The 23,248-nt window shown below is 36.2% G+C and overlaps 1 protein-coding gene across 1 annotated transcript in view; it reads left to right on the forward strand.

The window, feature by feature from the left end:
- cdh23 (cadherin-related 23) overlaps positions 1–23,248 on the forward strand; it is a 373,711-nt gene that overhangs the window by 245,518 nt on the left and 104,945 nt on the right. Inside the window, exons 26-30 of the mRNA XM_065296107.1 lie at positions 541–654; positions 4,663–4,811; positions 16,311–16,371; positions 19,170–19,315; positions 21,429–21,564. Of these exons, the coding sequence (XP_065152179.1) occupies positions 541–654; positions 4,663–4,811; positions 16,311–16,371; positions 19,170–19,315; positions 21,429–21,564 (606 nt within the window). The remainder of the gene's footprint in view (positions 1–540; positions 655–4,662; positions 4,812–16,310; positions 16,372–19,169; positions 19,316–21,428; positions 21,565–23,248) is intronic.

Below are 23,248 nucleotides of genomic sequence, written 5' to 3' on the forward strand. Positions count from 1 at the left end.
TCTCCAGGATGCAGTTGACGGCCTTTTGTTCGGTGAAATTTTTTTTGGACGACCTAGTTAAGGTGGTAGGGTTTCCCAGCTTAGGTGGGCCGCCCGAACTGAAAAGTGCTGCGGGAAACCCTGCCGTGATTGCGGTTGGGAATTGAGAACATTCAAATTGTTGGACAAAAGTTTTTAATTTGTCCTAACATCCCAACAACTACTGATATTCATGAAATGTGTTTATAGGAAAGTTTTCAAACATAAAATAACGCCAAAGTATCTTATTTTGAATTTTTAATATTATTATTTTGCCTTAAACTGCTGATTTATATGGACAGTTACCTGCCTGCCATGTTTGAGATAGCAAAACATAAATTAGTATTTATTTATTTTTTTAAATACTGAAAATTTAAACTAAATAGGTTTTATAGAATAAAGTGACACCTGTCATAAATATATCAAATTATTTTTATACATATGCATCTTTATAAGACAGCTTACTAGATTTTGTCATCACATGTGTGTGATCTCTCAGTCTGTGTTTGTGTCTCCTTACAGAAGGGAATCAAGACGGTAAGTTCAGCGTGGGTTTTCGGACCGGCGTGGTCCGGACCGTGGTGGGTTTGGATCGGGAGACGCAGGCCTCGTACAGGCTCGTGATTGAAGCGATTGGTGAGTTGAAAACAATTGGCATGTCTGCATGCACACGTCTCACGATGTCTTGCAGCTTCCTGTCTAAATGACATTGAGTGAAATGCAAACCATTGTGGTTTCCTGTTGAATTTGTAAAGCATTTTTAAAAGCTGCTGCTATGTTGGTATCAATTTAATGAGATAATGAAGTAAAAATGAACGAGTATTGCATCACTGTTCAGATCTGATTTTGGACTTAAATGAGATATATCGGTTACACACAAACAATGTAATTCATGTTAAATATTTGGTTATACTTTAAGGTTTAATATTTTTATATTAGTTAACTAGTCATGAACAATTAGCCACTTTTGCAGCATAAACTCATTTAAGCTAAAATATGAAATGATAAATGCATTATTGTTGATTGTTAATGCACACTCATTTCTAATACATTAACCAGTGCTATTTAAAGTTGTAAGCCTACTTTACATATAAAACATGTTTGTATGTTTTATGTTGATAAAAATAACTAGGGCCGGGACTCGATTAAAAAAATTAATCTAATTAATTAGAGGCTTTGTAATTAATTAATCTAAATTAATCGCATTTTAATCTCATATAAATATTTGACCTGAGAACATTAAGAAGTATTTTTACATGGATTTTTATGAATAATGACTGAATACATAAGCTTAAAAAAATATTGTTTATTTTTGTTCAACCAAGTCGTTGTACCCGGAGTCCACGCTAGCTGCTGTATGTTTTGCATTGAGATGATACTTGAGGCTCGATGTGCTGCGGTGATATGTGAATTCCTTGTTGCATATCTTACACACAACCATGCTCTTATCGACGCTTACCAGTGATGCGCGGGTCAATGTATAAACAACCCGCCCGCAAATCGGACCGCAAAGAAAATATATACCCGACCCGCTTCCTGGCCCGCATTTCTTAAAGTAGTTTGTTTAATATTGCAGGGTTCGGGACTTCTCAGGTTTTGACTGTCTGTGTTCTGGTACCTATGTGCGCGGATGCCCCACCTCGCGTATAAAAACAACAAAACATAATATACTATATAGCCTATATTAAAATTAAAATATATAAAAATGTGCATAATATATTTTTTAAGTTGCACATCGTTTATAGGTTTCTTAAGTGAGATTCGGATGTGAAAAGCGCTGCATAATGTACGCGCCTTTAGTGTTACCATTGAAACTTAACTAAATTAAAAAAATAAGAGGTGATATATAGCTTTAGCCTACATAAATGCTTATTGCTTTAATGTTGCGAGTTCCTCTTCGACTTTTCTTGCTGTTATGTTTATAATAGTTCATTGTTCAGAGTTCATATTGATGATCTTATAGTCAATTTAAAAATGCTCTTACAAACTGACTCTATTCGTTTAACTTTTTTCCTTTACCTGCCGTCGCTGTTCTCTGTGCGTGTCCTCCGTCAAAGTAGCCTATTAAAATTAATATGAAGTTGATTTTTAAAAGTCTTAAGCACACCGCAAATCAAACGTGCTGCTACAGTATGCTCTAAATGCGCGTGTAAATTTAACTTCTGGGCACTGCCAGGCTGATTTTTTGAAAAGTAAGTGATATAGGCTACTCACTGCATGTTTTGGCATTCGGTAGCATATGCATCAATGAGATGCAAGGTGTTGCTTTTAATGTTCTTTTTAATTTATATTCACAAAACCTAACAACAAAACATTGTTTATAATTACGAGACAAATTATTTGAAACGAAATTCGTTTTAAAGTAGCAAACAAAACTTAAATTAAACTCGTAATAAACTAATTAAATTGAAACAAAACAACATTACAACAATATTTAAACCCAACAATACTCAAACATTAACATATAACAGACATTACGATACATGTTAAAATAATCTGTAGTTTGTTGGTAGATGTTTATTGGGCAAAACCTGCGTTGCAAACCTCCATTTACCAGAATAAATCATTTTTACTTTGAAATTGATGCGTTGTCACGTTAAAATCAGCTGTTCGTTTAGGTTCCGTCTACTTTTATTTACACTGCATCACAACCCCGGAGTTCTCGAACTAAAACAGGGTCTGCAGCATTTACGAATGACTCTATTAATAAGTGCGATTAAAATGCGTTAAAATGTTTAACGCGTTATTTTTTGTGTAATTAATTAATCTTAATTAACGCGTTAAAGTCCCGGCCCTAAAAATAACATAACCCAGATAAATAAATGCTTCTTAAGAATTGTTTGTTATTATTTAAGTGCTTTAAGTTGAACTTTTAATTTAGCTTGAACTTTGTCACTGATAACAACCCAAATGAGGTAGGAAAAAAGCTATTAAAGTGTGTCTTTTATGGCTTAGTGCATGTGATGTTATTTTGGCACAGCTTATGGTTATTTAAGGCTAACTACAATACCAGTGAATATATGAGTCATATTGAGGGTGTTGTGTCAGTGGTTTTATGTTACTATGGTATATAGTGCAAAGGTTTGGCAACATTTAGACAAACATTGGGACGTCAGCGTCAGACGAGAATATTATGCTGCTATTTTTTTTTTAAACATTAAAGCCAGTTGCATCTCCATGTAACCAGCTTACCGCAGTACCTTGTTTAGTCCCTGTATGGATCAACTAAATGTACTCATGAAAATTGAAAGTTGAAAGTGTTTTATTATGAAATAACAAAAAAAAACATGAAACTAGCACAGCTATAGGAAATCAGATGCATGGGTCAACAATCAGATATACAGATACAACACACAAAACCATTTGCCCACAGATGCTATGACTGACCAATCAGAGTTGAGTATTACTAAGAGATGTGTAAAAGCCCTGCCGTCCCACGTCTCAAATGCTTTTTAAAGTGCACATATTATGCACATTTATACAAGATGTAATATAAGTTTCAGGTGTGCCTTGAATGTATCTGTGAAGTTTCAGCTCAAATACCCACAGATCATTTGTGTCCAAAATGGCCCAAAAGCGCTGTGTGTACCTTACCAACAGAAAGTAAGCATTTTCGATTAAAAATAGATCTGATTCCTGTGAATACAGTCTAAGACAATAGTATCTTTAACCACATTAGCGCTGCAATGTGCTAATAAATACATTTAGAGAAGCTTTTGAGTAAAATTAACCAGTCATCAGTGGCCTTGGGTCGGGTTTGATCAGTGTGACATCACATTAACAAGATAAGCAAAGCAGCATGTATAATAAGTAGGGCTGGTTTATTGATTCAGATGTTCCAGATCGATTCGATTTCGATTCACAAGCTATTGGTTCGATTTCGATTCTCAAATCAATTTTCGATTCCGGTTCTCGGGTTGGTTTTTATACTTGATTCTCGATTCAACTCAATGAATATGGATTTAATACAAATACTATATTAATACAAAAGAACAGTGAACAGCAGTTAACAAGTGGTTAATTAATAAAAATAAATTAAAAGCCACAACACTATCGTCGTCGCCTTGCTTGTGAAATCTTAAATGCTTCCATACTTCTGACTTTTTATGTGAAGGTGGCATCAACGTCGATAAAGCACCTGAAACCATTTTAATGAATGAATGAATGAATGACAGGCTCGCCTCTCGCTCCTTGGTAACATCGCGCAAAGCAAAAAAAAAGGGTGACATCTAGTGAAGAGTAATTAGATGAACGTTAATCTTACGTTCAATGTTTATGGAAATAAATATTTAAAAAAAAAAATCGATTCTGCTCTTTGAGAATCGACTTTGAATCGACCACATAAAAAAAAAAAAAAAATCAATTTTTTTGCTTGCTCAGCCCTACTAATAAGTCTGCTTTGGTTTAATGGGGAATAAAAAATAGGAGAGGGTGGATTTTCCTTATTAAAGGGTTGTTGTGTTCACACACTGCCAACACGCATTTATGTCCAAAAACTTTGTAAAAGTTAATTTTGCATAATATGTACCCTTTAATGCTTTTTATTGCTTTTTACAGCCCATTGACTGCATTGAAAGGTTGTCTCTGGCCCAGATGATTGATTGATTGATTGATTGATGATTGGTTGGTTGGTTTTTCCTGTAGATAATGGTCCAGCTGGGAGCAGGAGGACTGGGACAGCTACAGTGTATGTGGAGGTGCTGGATGTCAACGACAACAGGCCCATATTCCTTCAAAATAGCTATGAAGCCAGCGTCCTGGAGAGCATCACAAACGGAACCAGGATATTACAGGTACACGTGCATGTATATGACGGTTTAACCCTTTAAAGTTGGTGTAGCAGATTGAAGTTGTTCTAGTTGCCTTAATGTTTAGTTATACATCTGTGATGTCATTTACCCGCCACCTTTTGCTATGTACGAAATAAGCCAAAGCACCCCCACTGGAAATGATTATCAGTATGCATTTATAATGTCACGTTCAGTAAGTCATTCTAGTTAGCATAGGTTAACCACTGCAGGGGTTTTCAAACTTTTTTGTCAGCTGAACCTCCTTGATTTAAATTATTTTTTGGAAATATTAATCTAAGATCTCAGGGATTATTCAATAACTTAGCACATTCTATGTTTTACATGAAAAGCATAGATTTTTCAAGTTTTTATGAACTCTTTCCTCGCCATTGACGAGTTCTCTCGTCAATTAAGAGAAAACATTTGTGTAAAATAAGGTGTTCTTGATGAATATTTATGTTAAAGGAATAGTCTTCTCATTTTTAATATTAAAATATGTTATTACCTTAACTAAGAAGAGTTGATACATCCCTCTATCATCTTAGTGCGTGCACGTAAGCGCTGGGGCGCGCTGCGACACTTCGATAGCATTTAGCTTAGCCCCATTCATTCAATGGTACCAAACAGAGATAAAGTTAGAAGTGACATCAACGTTTTTCCTATTTAAGACGAGTAGTTATACGAGCAAGTTTGGTGGTACAAAATAAAACGTAGCGCTTTTCTAAGCGGATTTAAAAGAGGAACTATATTGTATGGCGTAATAGCACTTATGGGAGTACTTCGACTCGGCGCAGTAACACCCTCCCTCTCCCATTATGAGAGGGAGAAGGGGAGCGGATTTTTCAGGCGAGTCGAAGTACTCCCAAAAGTGCTATTACGCCATACAATATAGTTCCTCTTTTAAATCCGCTTAGAAAAGCGCTAATTTTGTACGTTTTATTTTGTACCATCAAACTTGCTTGTATAACTACTCGTCTTAAATAGGAAAAATGTTGATGTGTTTGGTCACTTCTAACTTTATCTCTGAGTGGTACCATTGAATGAATGGGGCTAAGCTAAATGCTATCGAAGTGTCGCAGTGCGCCCCAGCGCTTACGTGCACGCACTAAGATGATAGAGGGATGTATCAACTCATCTTAGTTAAGGTAATAACATATTTTAATATTGAAAATGAGTAGACTATTCCTTTAAGAGAAAACATTTGCGTAAAAAAAGGTGTTCTTGATGAATATTTATGTTAATCTGCAATACAGCGATTATCCGCTAGATGGCCACTTGAAAAAAACTGAATCCAAGACGTTATTTACTCATTTTAAACTCTGTGTATGTTTTAATAATCGTTCTGAATGTGATCTCTAACAAAATTAATTCAAAAAATTCACTTGTTTCAGCTTTTTGATAAAAAAATATTTTTAAAGAAAAATACCCATATTTAAGACTTTATAAGCAGAGAAAAAATATAGATAGGATGAAACGTTTTTTTCCCATTTAATTTGTTTGTTTATTGTTTGTTTAAAGCAGAGGGTCTGTTCTTTCATTTGATATATTTGTATGTTTATATATTTTTAGAAGGAAAATTTCCTGAAAGGCATTTTGTGAAACTTTTGTGAAAATTGTGGCGGGCAACTTTTTAAAAAATGGCCTTTAAATTGGTACATAAAAAACTTTTTTGTGAAACATTTTTCAGCTTTTTTAGTGTTGTATAATGGTCACTAACATTCAGATTCAACAAATAAAATATATATTTATTGACGTGTTTTATATCGATTTTTTAACTATGCATTTACATTTTATGATTTAATTAACTCACAAACCCCTGCAATTCCATCATGAACCACCAGGGGTTTAGGAAACCCTGAACTACTGTTACAGTAGCCTATTGTGCCTGGTATAACAAACGACATAATGTGTGGTTAGTGCAGCTGGTTTCTATCAGGTGTAGTGAATGGTGAAACTGTGATTATGACATTACATCATTTTATATCTGATGATATTCTGAGTGTCAGAAGTTTTGAAATGCAGTCCCGCAGTGTGGCTATAAAGTAAAACTACGGACAACTCTTCTTGTGTGAGTCCTTTATTGTTGTACAGTGTGACAACTGAGATCCCATAGTGTTTAAACAGTGTGAAGACAAGCAACAATCACAAAGCAATTTTTAAAATCACACAGTGAGCAGCAGGTTTAACTCTACTTTATGGTTTGATTGTCGGACAAAATGGCCAATAGCAACATAATATCGGTTTTATGATTGGTCAGGTTACCTGTCAATCGAACTCCATGAACTCAACAAAATATTTACTACTGTTATGAAGAACTACTAGCAAGGTTAATAAAAGATAAGACTATGAGGAAATGTATAAAAAGTAACATTATATTCTGGGAATTTTGGAAACTTTTCACATGAGAATTGTGGCACACAGATAAAAAGAAGTCAGATTGCATGGAAGCTAATGTTTGTATGTGGTACAGCCAAATTTTCCAAATAATTTCCTTACATTTTCCAACTTGGAATATTTCCTAAATTCCAGAGCATTGTAACCCATAGTCTTCAGTGTGTCTTCTGTTATGTCATCTTTAATGTGCTGGTAAACACTGTGATCTCTAGGTCGTCAACAAATGATATGAAAGGGTAAACATGATGATGATACGGTTCAAAGATAATAAAAAAGTCAACGTCAGCAGAATTGCTTCTTGTTCTCTGAACACATGGCTTGTTAAAAACGTCCAGCTGTTTAAATAGCTGCGGTCATCGTACGGTTCCACTGTTGAGTCACATCTTGTCTCGATTGGCGCTGAGGTTGAATGAAATAAGCACTTCCTGTAGCTCGATCATTATCGCTTCTAGTAACCTATAGTGAGCGCCTATAGCTTTTCTTCAATGGTGTTCTCACGATGCAAATGCTCCTCTAACCACTGACATCTCGCCCATTTCCGAGGCAGCATCATACCATGTTTCCTTTACAGATAAGTCAATCCCAGAATGCATTGCATTATGCTTATATTTCATAAGAAAAGTAGTTCACCCAAATATGACAATTCAACCCAGATGTATATTATTGCCTTTGTTCAGTTGAACACAAAAAATAATGTTATAATCACATACATAGAGAGTTAATACATTATTGTGCAAAAGTCTTAAACCACCTTGTTTTAGCAAAGTTTAAATGCCATCCATATTTATTTTTCATTCTCTTTATTAAGATTTTAAGGGATAGTTCACCCAAAAATGAAAATTCTGTCATCATTTTCTCATCCTCATGTTGTTTAAACCTGTTTAAATTTATATTTTCTGATTAACACAAAAGAAGATATTTCAATAAATGATGGTAAGCACACATCTGATGGTAACCATTGACTTCCATAGTAGGAAAAACAAATACGATGGAAGTCAATGGGTACCGTCAACTGTGTGCTTACCATCATTTATCAAAATATCTTCTTTTGTGTTCATCAAAATACAAAAAACCTCATACAAAAACCTCATACATGAGGGGAAGTAAATGATGATAGAATTTTCGTTTTTGGGGTGAACTATCCATTTAACGATGAAATATGTACACAAAATGTAAAAAACCCACAATTTTTAGAACAAAATGTCTTCTTCAGGTAAAATTCGATATTTAGTTTGACCTCTCTTGGCATAAAACTCCTCTTAAACTCGTTCGAGAAAACTGAAGTCGGATTAAAAGTAGGATTTCACTTCATTTAGGTTTAAGAGATCCTGCAAAATAATATTGCAAACAAATTTACTGAATGTGTTGGAATAAAGAGACTGAAATATAATTATATATGGTCACTATACTATTGCAAAAAAAACAAATCTATGGTGGCCTAAAGGGTGTTGCACACCGGACAAGAAGCGTCGCGTCGTGAATCTAAAAAGAAAACACATTATTTTTTATGAATGTATGCAGACTGGTGGCACCTGGCGGCGACTGTTGGCGGCTGTCCGCTGTGACTCAGGATGCTGTTCAAATCCCTGTCGCACCACAGATCGCCACTCACATAGTTTAAAATTAAATAACATCATATTTGTCCCAAATCTTTAGCAATTAACATTGGCTGCCAACGTATATTTTGCATTTTGAAGTAGACGCTATCTGACTAAGCTCGCGCTATTAAATGTGCACTTCCGGTGTACAATACCTCCAAGTTGTCCTAGATGCGACGTGGAGCTGCGCTTCTCGTCCGGTGTGCGACCCCCTTAAGACTTTTGCAAACTACTGTTTGTCTTCTGAAGCAAAGTGATACATTGTGAGAGAAAATGCTTAATATTTTCAGCTGATCTGACGAAGTTTTTTGGTTTTCGAAAAGAAACATGCATACTAACACAAAAACTAGTCACGAGACATGCATTGTGCTAATGTACCAGATTTGGAATAAATATGGACAGTGTTCAAATTGAGGGGGGCTGGGGTGGTCCCAGACCCCCGATATGCATTGAGGGACCCCATTTAAAGCAGAAAAAATCAATTAGGGAGGGTCCCCTGGTTTTTTTATTCAAATTAAAATAAATGATAAAAAAATTCTCGTGCTGCACTGCCACAAAGCGATACTGTCTATTAATTAATCACAATTTCGCAATAAACTAATACATTAAATTTCCTTCTGAAATAAATGAAAACTCTCAAGTGCCCCTCACGATTGTTCGATTTAGGATTGGGTTTCACACTATTTTGAGTGGTAAAAAATGGTTAGGGTTTGAGTTAAAGGGGCCATGGCACAATACTTTTTTAAAATGTCAAATACATTTTTGGTGTCTCCAGAGTACGTATGTGAAGTTTAAGCTCAAAAAAGCATATAGATAATTTATTATAACATGTTAAAATTGACACTTTGTAGACGTGTGCAAAAATGTGCCGTTTTGGGTGTGTCCTTTAAAATGCAAATGAGTTGATGAAATTCAAACAGTGATCACAATGATGGTGGTTTGTTGCAATATAAACTCAATTGTGCTTTTCTTTGCACTAAATGGCAGTGCTGTGGTTGGATAGCGCAGATTAAGGGGTGGTATTATTATAATAAGAGCTCCTTATGACATCATAAGGAGAGACAAATTTCAACGACCTATTTTTTCATGTGCTTGTAGAGAATGGTTTACCAAAACTAAGTTACTGGGTTAATCTTTTTCACATTTTCTAGGTTGATAGAAGCACTGGGGACCCAATCATAGCACTTAAACATGGAAAAAGTCAGATTTTCATGCCATGGCCCCTTTAAGGGTAATTTGGGGTTTCATTGATTAAAATGTTGTGGCGGGGACCTATAATCTTTGACATAATTTGAACACTGAATAAGGTGAACTTTTCCTTTAAGTAGCAAAAATAAAATGTAGTACATTTTACCATATTTAAATCCATTCAGCAAAATTTGGGCAGGAAAAAGTCTTTATACATGTAAGCATTTACTGTATGATGCTGTCTATGTAGGCCGTAGACAGGAGTTTATATCTCGGTTGCATACTGCAGCAGAGAGGGTATAGTAATGTACGTATGGGAGTCATTTCTCCTCGACACTGCGGGTGGCCCTGCTTGCCTCCTGGTTTGGGCTACGTTTGGGCGAGCGGGTCTTCTAAACGCCGGCGTGGACGAGAACGACTGTCTCATTGAACCCAAACGCTTCCAGAACTTTAGCTCGGGCTCACCGGACAAACCGTGTCCACACGAGAGACCGTCTCCCGAACCGCAGTCGCCGTGCACGCCCCAGGATCCTCCCGGTGAGCAGCCCACGGCCAGAAAGATCAGACAGCCCGCGAAGAGGACGAAGAGACACGCGATGATGATGATGGTCGGGAGAGGGTAATAAAGATCCAGAGGTGGAGAAGTTGGCGAGATGGGAAGTGAGAGATTAGAGAAAGGATGAGACTGGTTGGAGAAGACGTCCATGTTGGTTTGGGTCTGTGGAAATGAAAACAGGAAGAGATACAGTAAATGTGGTTCAGATACTTGGTGTTTATATTGAAGGTGTAGGTGTTAAAGTGCTTTTGTGTTTGTGCTTTGTGCCAGGATGTGGTTTGTAAATAAGTGTGTGTATGTGTACAGGTCACAATCGCAATCTCTTTAAGAAATCTTGAATCATTCCTGTGCATAGATAAAAATGATCTGAAATATCTCAAGCTTTGTTAGAAGAGCTTAATAGTGTCTCATATTGAGATCAGGATAGTGTTATTAAAAGCTTAATATTGTATGCAATCTCTATTTTGTTCTGTATGTCAACAATACTCATTAATTTCTGCTGCTGAATTTTACAGAAACATCTCAGATGATAATTGAGCACTGTATTAAAGTCATTTGAGCTATGAAAGCACAACTTCTGAGAGCTACTGTATGAAATGTTTTGTGTGTGCACGCAGTAGGGGCGTGTGGTGTATAACAGCACACCTACACACACCACTAATCTCTTTACCATCAACCAGCGCTACAAACTCAGCTTTAAAGTGTTTCTCTGCACGAGTGTCAGAATGACTGAGCGTTTCTTTAAAGAAATGTCAAAAAAGGTCAAAGTATTCTAGATTTGTTATGTGCCGCATCGATTAAAGATTACAGAGTCTCTTCCTCTCACGCACACATACTGTATATCCAGTACGTTATCATCTCTACAATATTGCAACCAAGACCTGAAACATATTTTGTGTAAACGCACGTAATTACGCGAGCGTGTTTTCATAAATCATTGCTTTCAGAAATGAGTAATTCGAGTCTTGCTGTTGTCACGCCATTTTATACCATTTAACCCCCCCATAAAATAAAAAAAAACTATAATAATGTATATTTTATTATAAATATAATTATATATTATATTATGACTTCAATAATGCACATTTAAAACCCTAATAAGTTGACTGAACTCATTTGATTGAGTAAGCTCGTTCCCTCAATTCAGTTGAGTAATAGGTTTCCTGAAAATTTTAAAGTATATTTAAGTTCACTGAACTTTGTGGTCATGTAGACTGAACTTAAATAGTTATGGTCACCAAACTTGAAGTTTGTACAGTGCACTTTAACAATTGAGGCTATGTGGTGTTCATAAAGACTGAACTTAAATAGTCATTAACATTGTATAACAAGATGAATTAAAGAAATTTGTGACTGGCTTTGTGACAATCAATTAATGAACGGCATCAATAATACTACAAAGAATGTAAAACTCAAATAAATTTGATTAAAGAGCACCTATTGTCCGATTCATGTTTTTTTAATTTCTTTTGGTGTGTAAGTGTGTATTAGTTCATGTTAACGATATGCAAAAGGTACAAACCCCAAAGTAAACTATGACGCGAGTTATCGTCTCCAACGCAAATCTATTTTCTTGGACTACAACAAACACACGGATTGTAGGCAACAGTTTACTTCCTGGGATTTATGATGTAGACAAGAGTGACATTATCATTAATCTTCTCCCTTTGACTCACAGCCTGTAAGTTAACTCCTGTTAGCATTGCATTGTGAGCGATTCTTTCAAGCATGGTAAGGAGCGTCACATTTCCAGCTGACGTCAGAGGTATTCAGGCTGAATACTGAATATTAGGGCTGTAACTATTAATCGTGCAAATGCACGTTTTCTCAATGAATGAATTTTAATGAATTACGGTGAAATCCCAGCACATCCCAAAGCCAGGGGGCGCTCTCAAGCAGAAACTCCCTTTGTGCCACAGAAGAAGTACCATTACAAACGCTATTCCAGGAAATTTATATCGCTGTTCTTCAAATTGTTTCAGGTATTTTCATGATAATAAAGAATATTTTGAATGATTTTGTTTAACGAGTATTGCTTTTTTAAATGCACGTTATAAACGACTCTGACTCATAATGATTTTAGATTGATAAGGACTTCCTACTGACCAAATGCTGTAGTACACGCACAAGCTGTGCATGAAACAAAGATTCGCAGCCTTGCGATTCAGAATCAATTTCAGACCGGCATTTTTAATGGGACACACGATTTATCGTTACAGACCTACTGAATACAGTCAGTTGTTAGCCAATCAGCTGTTATTCTTTGAATAAGCGTAAATAATCAAAACTTTTTCAGGCGCAAATGCTTATGGGAGTCCCTGTGACTTCTGTACAGATCATTTTAAGTTCATTGCACTTAATTTTTTTGTTTAGGGATTTTGTATGGTTAAGTGCACCTATTTCATTGCTAAAAACAACGTTAATTTGTGTATTAGGTGTGTTTGCATGGTTTATGGTTAAAAAAACTCATTATTTTCCACAAACCGTATATTATTGTAGCTCTAGATTTCCCTCTCTTCCTCAAATGCATTGATTTTGTTCAAAACTCATCGATTTGAAAAGCTCTGTGTCCCTGATTGGCCAGCTAATCTGTGCGTTGTGATTGGTCTGAATACCTCTGACGTCAGCTGGAAATATGACGCTCCTTACGCAAAAAAAGATTTTCTCACAATGCAATGCGGACAGGAGTAAACTTACAGGTTGTAAGTCCGAAGCGGTCGGTCTTGTCTACATCAAGAATCCTAGGAGGTAAACTGTTGCCTACAATCTGTGTGTTTGGTGTAGTCCAAGAAAAGAGACATTGGAGACGATAACTCGCATCATTGTTTAGTTTAGGGTTTGTATCTTTTGCATATTGTTAACATGTACTAATACACACTTACACAACGAAGGAAATGTAAAATCGTGAATCGGATGATAAGTGATTAATTTCCAGGATTTTTTAATAATTTGCGGGCATCTTGGAGCCACTATCAATATGCGGGAGTCTGTCTGTCTAGCTTTTGAAACCAACACAGTCTCACACCCATGGCGTCAATATTTGACGACACTTGACCATGCGTCAATATGTTGACGCGGAGGGTACCTTTCGCGTCACTTTTTGACGAACTGGGGACTTCAATACTATTAGGTACGCGAAATTAAACAGTTGTCAACTGACATTGGGGTTAGGGATAGGTTTGGGTAGGGATGTCATTATGTAAATCTAACCCTAAACCGACGCGAAAATGGTAGAAAATGGTAAGAAAATAGGAAAGAGAATTTCGCGTACCTGATAGTATTGAAGTCCCCAGTTCGTCAAAAAGTGACGCGAAAGGTATACCCTCCGCGTCAACATATTGACGAATGGTCAAGTGTCGTCAAATATTGACGCCATGGGGTGAGACTGGGTTGTTTGAAACATTTATGTCCCACTAAGCCAGATGGAAAGTTTGACTAAATTGTTTTTGTTTTTGTAGCTGAATTGGGTGTGTTAAAATAACCCACAATCCATATCAACACACACACACACACACACACACACACACACACACACACACACACACACACACACACACACACACACACACACAACCAGAGTCACCAATTACTCTGCCACCCTGCTCTTAAATGTCAGCATGTTAAATTGTAAGCACACAGTGTATGACTAACACTTTAGTGAAAAACATTGAGACATGAAATTATTCTTCATTTTAAATGCCACAAACAGACTGAATAGGCCATTCAGACGAGAAATATTGTTACAGAAACACTTCATTACTCACCGTGATGTGAATCTGCTTAATATGCATTAATGCACTTTTTTTATGCATTTTTATTTTAATGCATTACATTAAGACAGGCAGTTTTTGGCTCTCCAAATTAAAATACACTTTGTTAAATTTGTAGTGAGTAATAAAACAAAAAATATGATGTTTACAACCTGATCCATATGGTTTAAAATCTGAAATAAAATAATATTTCAGAAAATAGTAATGCTATTCTAGACTCGCATAACTTTCTTTTATCTTTTAATGAATATTTTATCCACTCTTTCTATTTAATAAAAGTAAAAGATTAGTGTGTGTTTGTTTGGCACGTGATATCTGGTTTCAAGCTGGTCTAAGCTGGTTATTAGCTTCTCTAATTTGGTCATTAGCTTGTCCAGTTTTTGGTAGCTGCTCAAAATATTGACCAGTTTTAACTATCTAATAAATTTAGGTACACCAACTTACGATATAAATTTTCAGATTGAAGTTTGTGATTCAACTTTACCTTTAGTGATGCATGCGCCGTCTGATTCCTCCAAAGATCCCCCTCGCTTCTAATCACAATGTCACCAAGAGCAATGGAGAGACAGACAGGACACTGTGGATGTAAGACAGCTGGAGGGTTCAAAGCTTATGCAAAAACTCACAACTGATGTCCTATTAAAGACCCAAGCTCAACCTGTCCTAATTTCTGGAGTGTTTTTCGGTCAGCGGACAGTAGGAGTGTGTTTCGTGAGATAAACGTTGACTCGCACATCTAAACCAAACTTTCGGACGAAAGTTTTAAACCCCTCAGTGTTTGGGATGGTATGGTCCGATCTGCTTTCCCTATTCATCTGTTTCTAAGAAATCCCCCCGTCCCCCCTCATTCCCTGGTGCTTTCTTCTCCTCTCAACATCTTTTTATAAAGCTAATGAGTCTTGAGGAGAGGCCGTCTCATTCACGGTGTGTGTGGCTGTCAGGGTTTGACTAATATACAAATGAATTTAGCATGGTAAAGACGTGATACATTTATATGCAGGAACAATTGTTGATGAACATTTCAGAGATTTCTGTCATTGTTGAAGATGTGGGCATGCTTTGGTGAAGATAAGTTATTCAAGTGTTGTCATGACAACCATTGAAAAGTGAACAGTGTCATTTCTACGCCCCTAGTGGCTGCAAATAATGAGTAATGTTCAAAGATGCTAAAAGTAAATAAATGCACACATGGCTTCTTAATACTATAATGTTGTGCAAGATGAAAGTTAGTTGATTTATATTATCTGGTAGAGCAACTGTTAATTTGAATTATTACTACATTTAAAGTGAAAATTTACTCTATTGGAATCTCTGTTTGATATATAAAATTGCAGGTTTAAATTAAGTTTTTTTTAAAAATTAAGTCTTTGGTTATTTTTAGCGCGATGCTAATGGTCTAATCAGATTCAATAGATTATGCTAAGCTATGCTAAAAGTGCTAGCGCCAGACCCAGAGATCAGTTGAATGGATTACAAAATGGTAAGAATCAAATGTTTAACTCTAGAGGGAGCTGGAAAATGATCATATTTTCAAAAAAATATATATTATTGTACTTTATAAAATTAAATAAAACTGGGTCCCTCTCGCATCATCTCACAACCCCCAAGTAGGGCTCGCCCTCCAGTTTGAGAACCACTGGGGTTAGGTGAGACATTGATTTTTATGATCTTGCTTCATAACTATTCTTTTAAACACAATAAGGTTACGGTTTGCAGCTTTTATTTTAATAATAAGGGCTCGCTCACACTACACCGTCTTACATAATTTGACACAGGTTGTTATGTCTGGACCATTTTGGCTAGTTAAACAAACAGACTGTGGTTTTCTTGCTAGTGCTGCAGTAATGATACACCTTCCCTAACCGTATTTCTTCAACCATGCAGTGAAAAACACTTTTGCTGCTCACGTAATGTTGTTTACACCTGTGTGAAGTGTGTAAGGTGTTACTTTCACTCTGAATGATGTAGCATCATATGTGTTTGTGTGTGTCTGCAGGTACAGGCCACAGACGCTGATGCAGGGGAGAATGGCAGAGTTCTCTACAAGATCCTATCGGGTAACAACAAGTTCGACTTCATATTTACCAATGTCATGATCATTTTCAGAATTGTACTCACACATACACAAAAGAATAGAACAGCCATCTTTAAGGGATATTGTATATTTTCTTCACATGTATCCCAAATGTGAGAAGAGTTAACAATTTCATCCAAAGTTTTGCCCATGTTTATAGGGTCGCTTGTCAATGCCTTCATATCCGGGTTTTCCTCGGTTTCCGCTTTAGCTGGCATAGAAACTATAGTTGTGTTTGACTTCATGTAGCACTGCACAAATTGTTTGGCATATGATATCAAATAGGATATATGACATAATATAGTGTCGTGTCATATGGTGATCAATCTGCACAGTGTCGTATGCGGAAGTAGTAGTTGGCATGCAAAGTAGTAACCATAGATTTAAATAAACGTAATTTGGCCGCTCCATATAAGTAGACACGTCCTCCATTTTGGATCTATCCAGTTGCAGATGTCACTCGCAGTTTTCCAGGATACCACACACTGATTCTTGGGAATTTGGATAAAACAGCTTTAAATTTCGGGAAAAAAAAGTTAGTTAAATTACAAAATCTGAAGGTATATCATTATAGACCAAGGTCTTGGCTGTTCAGCAATTTACCGGTGCAACCTCCCCTGTTCGTATTTTTTTCATAAAATAGGCATTTTTCCAGTTATTACTCATACAACATTTACTTTAAGCCTAAATAGAAAAAGCAATTATTTTTTTATTTAATAAACATATTTTTGTATTAATATAGACTATTAATTTAATAACTTAACAGCACTGAAGAAACATATTGTAAGCATATTCATTTAAAACAAATAAAACTCCGTCTGACGGTGGTGACATTGGCCTCATTATTCCAGAATGTATACCACTCAAGTCAATGGCTTCTTGCTTAAACTTTATGTAAATATTTGGTACAAAAAATAACAATCCTGAGCACTGTGATGAACAAATATCAAATCATAACTTCCTAAAATTCAAAAAACCTGACAGAAAATACATAAAACCTGACGGTGGTGACATCTGACGGTGGTGACAAAAACCTAATATAGATTAAAAAAAAATAGATGAGTTGTTCACATTAGCCATCTTGTTTCCCTTCTGTTGTGCTACTTAAGACCTCTTCTTAAAAATTATACATTTATTTCATAATCTAATCTAATATTTTTTTTTACAAAGATGACGGTGTTGACATGTTATGGTTGTCACAGTAGCAGTGTCCAAAAATATGAAAAAGTTTAAGAGAAAATATCAAACATACAGGAGCTTGAGTGATCTTGAAGAATGCAGTAGAGCTGAAGGTTTGAAAATGGGGTCCTCAGGAATGCAGTTGACCCTGTAGTTGTCTGATTTTATTGCTTTTTATAAATATCTGACGGTGGTGACGAATATGTGGGACACATTTTGAGCAATCACAAAATAATAGTAAATATTGTTCAAAACTCACTGTTTGTAGTTTTTAATACATATTACAATGTACTCTTTCATGTGGTAAATTTATTATATAATTCAATTAATACTTTTGGCATTTTTAATCAAGTTGAAATTATTATCTCTTATCCGAGGACAGCTGATTTTGTAGACAATGAGCCAGCATATAATCATTAAATTAATAAAATATAAAAATAAACCTATAAAAGAACCTTACATATGTGCAAAGGACCCCCTGATTATAACATTGATTCTTTTTCTTCATGAAAATTTTATTAATTTCCAACAAAATATGCACTTTTCTTTTCGTGGGACATGTTTTCACCAAAGTTTCAAGAATCAGTGAACAACATTGTGCAGCCTAAACCCTGCAAAGATTTAAATCCTCAAATATATTTATATTCCTGAAAAAATGGGCTAACAATTTCACAGGTGTCAATGTGTTGTTTTTGTATATGTATTAACGTAATATTAATTTGTTTTAAACTATAGTTACTTTTAATGATGATGTTAGCAAACACTTTTGTCTTAATGTATTGTGTAAGTTTAATAATTATAATTTCTGGGCCTAAAACATTTGATGAAATATGGGTAGGCCTACGGTTGCAGACACAGTCAGCTTGATCTCCATTGTTCACAGACCATATTTGCAGGATTGCCAGATTTGCCAGAATCTAGCACAACAATGACCATAACCCAAATGCAATTTTTCATAATCTTGCCTTATTATTGACAACCTGAATCTTTCAACATTCAATCCACAGGAAAAGCAATCCACGTCACCAGTTTTATAGTAATCACTGCACACCACCTTTGACCGTTCCAATATGGAGGACGACTTACTTCCAGCGGTCCATAGAAACAGACGCTGATGATGTATCTATATATTTATATTATATGTTAGTAACATCTATCACGCCGCTCAGTTGTTGCTTCTATCAACACACACTGAGGGCTTACATTATAATGTAAGGTTATGAAACTTCATTACGTGATCCATTTACATGATTTGTGAGTCATGTCGGATTGATTCCTATTGACAGTAAAGGAGAAGACCACACCTATCCTCTTTCCACGTTTTTTCACAACATTATCAAGCTAAGCCAGTGTTGTTGTATAGAATTCTACATTAAATATTGTGCCTTTTAAATCAGTATTTTCTTATCAGTTATTTTATTAAATATATTTTTATTTGCCCCCAGACATGTGTAAAGATGGACTCAACACTTTGATTCTAGCGACGTTTGACGTTATGCCTGCTGCAACATAAATGATTAGGATTATGAACCTCAAGTTTATGTTGACTTTGTAAAAGTTTTTTATTGGCCAGTATGTGTTATTGGTGTGTGCTCTCTGTAGGAAACGGTGGTCAGTTTAACATGGACCGTCTGTCTGGAGTCATCAGCAGGGGTGACAAAGCTTTGGACCGAGAGACTCAAAGCTCACATGTGCTGGAAGTGGAGGCCTTCAACAGTGACCAGGGCAGCATGCGCAGCTCTGTCAGGGTGCGTGTGTGTTTGTGTGTTGATGCTTGTGGGTACAAGTAATATACTGTAGTTGTTAACGTGTATTTTTATGTGTCCAGAAGTGTGTTTTACAATGTTTTTCAATATTCAATTAAAATGTAGCATTCAATTTATTGGTTTCATTAAAACAGTACACCTACAGTGCAAAAAATGACTTTCTTACTTAATATTTTTGGCTTGTTTTCAGTACAAATATCTATCAAGATGTATTTTCTTGATGAGCAAAATAAAGAAAATAAATCTAGTTTCAGATAACAAAATATATCATTTAAGTGAATTTGTTTAAAACAAGCAAAAAATCTGCCAATGGGGTAAGAAAATGTTTCTTAATTTTTTCTTGAATTAGGTGTTTAAGAAAAAAGTAAACTTATTTAAAAACAAAAATCTTACCCCAATTAATTTGTTAATGTAATTAATGTAATTTGTTTATTGTAGCTTTAAACAACATTTTGATTTAAAATCTTGTACTGAAAGTCCCTTTAGGGAAGTTGCACCATAAGGCGGCCATGTTTGCAACGCCTCCGCACAGTTATTTTAGCCACACTGCAAAAACTGATTTTCAAGAAAAAAAATTCTTAGTATTTTTGTCTTAAGTAAAAATATTCTTAAATTAAGATGCTTTTTCTTGATAAGCGAAACGACCCAAGAAACTAAGTCTAGTTTTACGACCAAAAATATCAAATTAAAATTAAAAATCTTGATCAAGAAAACGTTGCTTACCCCATTGGCATTTTTTTGCTTGCTTTATGCACAAAATCACTTACATTTGATATTTTTAGTCTAAAAACTAGACTTATTTTCTTGGGTCGTTTTGCTCATCACAAAAAAGCATCTTAATTTAAGAATTTCTAGATATTTTTACTGAAAACAAGACAAAAATACTAAGAATTTTTTTTCTTGAAAATCATTTTTTGCAGTGTGCAAGACTAAAATCCTATCTACTTGAATGTGTAAAACCAGATATCTCTAAAATCGCGTGCTAACACAGTTAAAGGCGGGGTGCATGATTTTTGAAAAACACTTTACATAAGGGAGTCGGGCCGAGTACCGTAACACATTTGTGGCCAATCAGCTGTAAGGGTCGTGTCTACTAACCAACATCATGGGCTGGGTTGTGTATGTGTGGGGTGGGTCTATAAAAAGAAGGTCCAGATTCTATTGGGGTAGGGGCCTGTTTGTTTAGATGTTTTCAATGTCAACATTGGGTTTCAGAGATCATGCACCTCACCTTTAAACAACAATTTCCGACCATAACTTTTGTTTCTTAAAGGAACACGCCCAGATTTGGGGAATTTAGCTTATTCACCGTATCCCCCAAAGTTAGATAAGTCCATACATATCTTTCTCATCTCCGTGCGTGCTGTAACTCTGTCTGACGCAGCCCCCGCTAGCTTAGCTTAGCACAAAGACTGGAAGTGAATGGCTCCAGCTAGCAAACTGCTCCCAATAAGTGACAAAATAACGCGAACATTTTCCTAGTGTTAAAAGATCGCTGTGTCTCATATCACCTTGTTATTTGTACACGGTGTGACTATACAAATCACAACACATAAATAGGAAAATGTTCACATTATTTTGTCACTTATTGGGAGCAGTTTGCTAGCTGGAGCCATTCACTTCAAGTCTTTGTGCTAAGCTAAGCTAGCGGGGGCTGCGTCAGACAGAGTTACAGCACACACGGAGATGAGAAAGGTATGTATGGACTTATCTAACTTTGGGGGATACGGTGAATAAGCTAAATTCCCAAAATCTGGGTGTGTTCCTTTAAGCGAAAATTATGCTAAAAAAATTCTCAAGATCGTTTTTAGCTACTGCTTATCCGTTTAGGTTGGCAAGTGCCTCGCACGACTCTGTACACAACAGAGCCCGTCCTCCAGAAAATCGTCAGTCTTTATCGCTTAATGATTGGTTCTTTTAAGAGGGAGGCGGGACTTCTGTCACCAGAGCCCATATTGAGCATTGCATTGTCTCTTATTTATAGTAATAAAATTGTTTAATCTTGTTATATCCAATATCTTTGATATAACATGTGTGGCAGTGTGTTTGTTGTCAGTCAGATTCTAGAAAAAAATGAGTCGTTGTGTGTTTGTAGGTGATTGTGTATGTGGAGGATGTGAACGATGAGTTTCCAGTCTTTACTCAATCCCAGTACAATCGTCTCGGGCTCAGAGAGACGGCTGGGATCGGAACCTCTGTTGTGGTGGTCAGAGCTACAGACCCAGACACAGGTATACAACAACACACACTGTGTATACATCACATTTAATTCAACACATCCCTCAACTTCAAGTCCAGTGATTTCCTGGAATGCTTTACAGGCTTGTTTTTCAGATGCAATCAAACTAATGTTTGATTGATTGTTTGTATGACAATGCGCAGTAAATATATTTTTGAAAAGAAAACACAAAATATGTAATAAAATAGTATTGGTTATTGTTTACCGTGAACACCAGGCAACACAAAGAAACCTAACAAAAGAATGCTGATTTTGGACTATTTCCTCTCTTATTAGCCTTTGTATATTTTTGTGGGTTGTGTTTATGTGCGCTAAATTTAAAATTATACCATGGCATTTGTGCCACACTTCTGCTTGTGTCCATGACTGCTTCCTTGTTTCACTTCCTCATGAAGGCGTTAGGAGCGTCAGGATCTCTGCAGGTCTCAGTGTGTAGAGTTGACTTTACTCTTGTTCTATATGGTTTTGTCTGTCAGTGTTACAAGCAAGCTACTTTAAATAATAAATTGCTTTAAATCGTCACATTTTTAATTAGTCTAGTACTCTCTCTATCTCTTTTTCTCTCCTCTTTATTTTTTTGTCTGTCTGTCTATCATCTGTTTTTCTGTCTCTCCGCCTATCTGTCGTCTGTCTGTCTGTCTGTCCGTCCGTCTGTTTCTGTCTGTTTATACGGCTGTCTGTCTATCCATCTATCTGTCTGTGTGTCTGTGTGTATCTCTATATCTGTCTGTCTGTCATCAGTATTTCTGTCTGTCTATCATCTGTATTTCTGTCTATAAGCCTGCCTGCCTGTCTGTCTGTCTGTCTGTCTGTCTGTATCTATCTATCTAACTAGCTTTCTATGTATATATAAATCTGTTTATCTATTTATCTATATCTGTCTGTTTGTCATTTAAATTCTGTCTGTCTCTCTATCATCTGTATTTCTGTCCATCCGCCTGTCTATCTGTCATCTGTATTTCTGTCTATCTGTCTGTCTGTCTGTCTGTTTATACGGCTGTCTGTCTATCCATCTATCTGTCTGTGTGTCTGTGTGTATCTCTATATCTGTCTGTCTGTCATCAGTATTTCTGTCTGTCTATCATCTGTATTTCTGTCTATAAGCCTGCCTGCCTGTCTGTCTGTCTGTCTGTCATCTGTTTTTCTGTCTGTTGTCTATCGTTTGTATTTCTGTCTATCCACCTGTCTGTCTGTCTGTCTGTCATCTGTATTTCTGTCTGTTGTCTATCATCTGTATTTCTGTCTATACACCTGTCTGTCTGTCATCTGTATTTCTGTCTGTCTGTTTATGTGTCTGTCTATCCACCTGTTTGTCTGTCTGTCATCTGTATTTCTGTCTGTCTGTTTATGTGTCTGTCTATCCACCTGTTTGTCTGTCTGTCATCTGTATTTCTGTCTATGTGTCTGTCTTTGTGTCCATCTGTCTGTCTGTCATCTGTATTTCTGTCTGTTGTCTATCATCCGTCTGTCTGTCTGTCTGTATGTCTGTCTGTCTGTCTGTCTGTCATCTGTATTTCTGGCTGTCTGTTTATGTGTCTGTCTGTCTGTCTGTCTGTCTGTCTGTCTGTATTTCTGGCTGTCTGTTTATGTGTCTGTCTATCCGTCTGTCTGTCTGTCCGTCTGTCTGTCTGTCTGTCTGTCTGTCTGTTCTTCATCTGTATTTCTGTTTGTCTGTT

This window comes from Paramisgurnus dabryanus, chromosome 20, assembly GCF_030506205.2.
Source record: "Paramisgurnus dabryanus chromosome 20, PD_genome_1.1, whole genome shotgun sequence".
NCBI classification, from domain to species: domain Eukaryota; kingdom Metazoa; phylum Chordata; class Actinopteri; order Cypriniformes; family Cobitidae; genus Paramisgurnus; species Paramisgurnus dabryanus.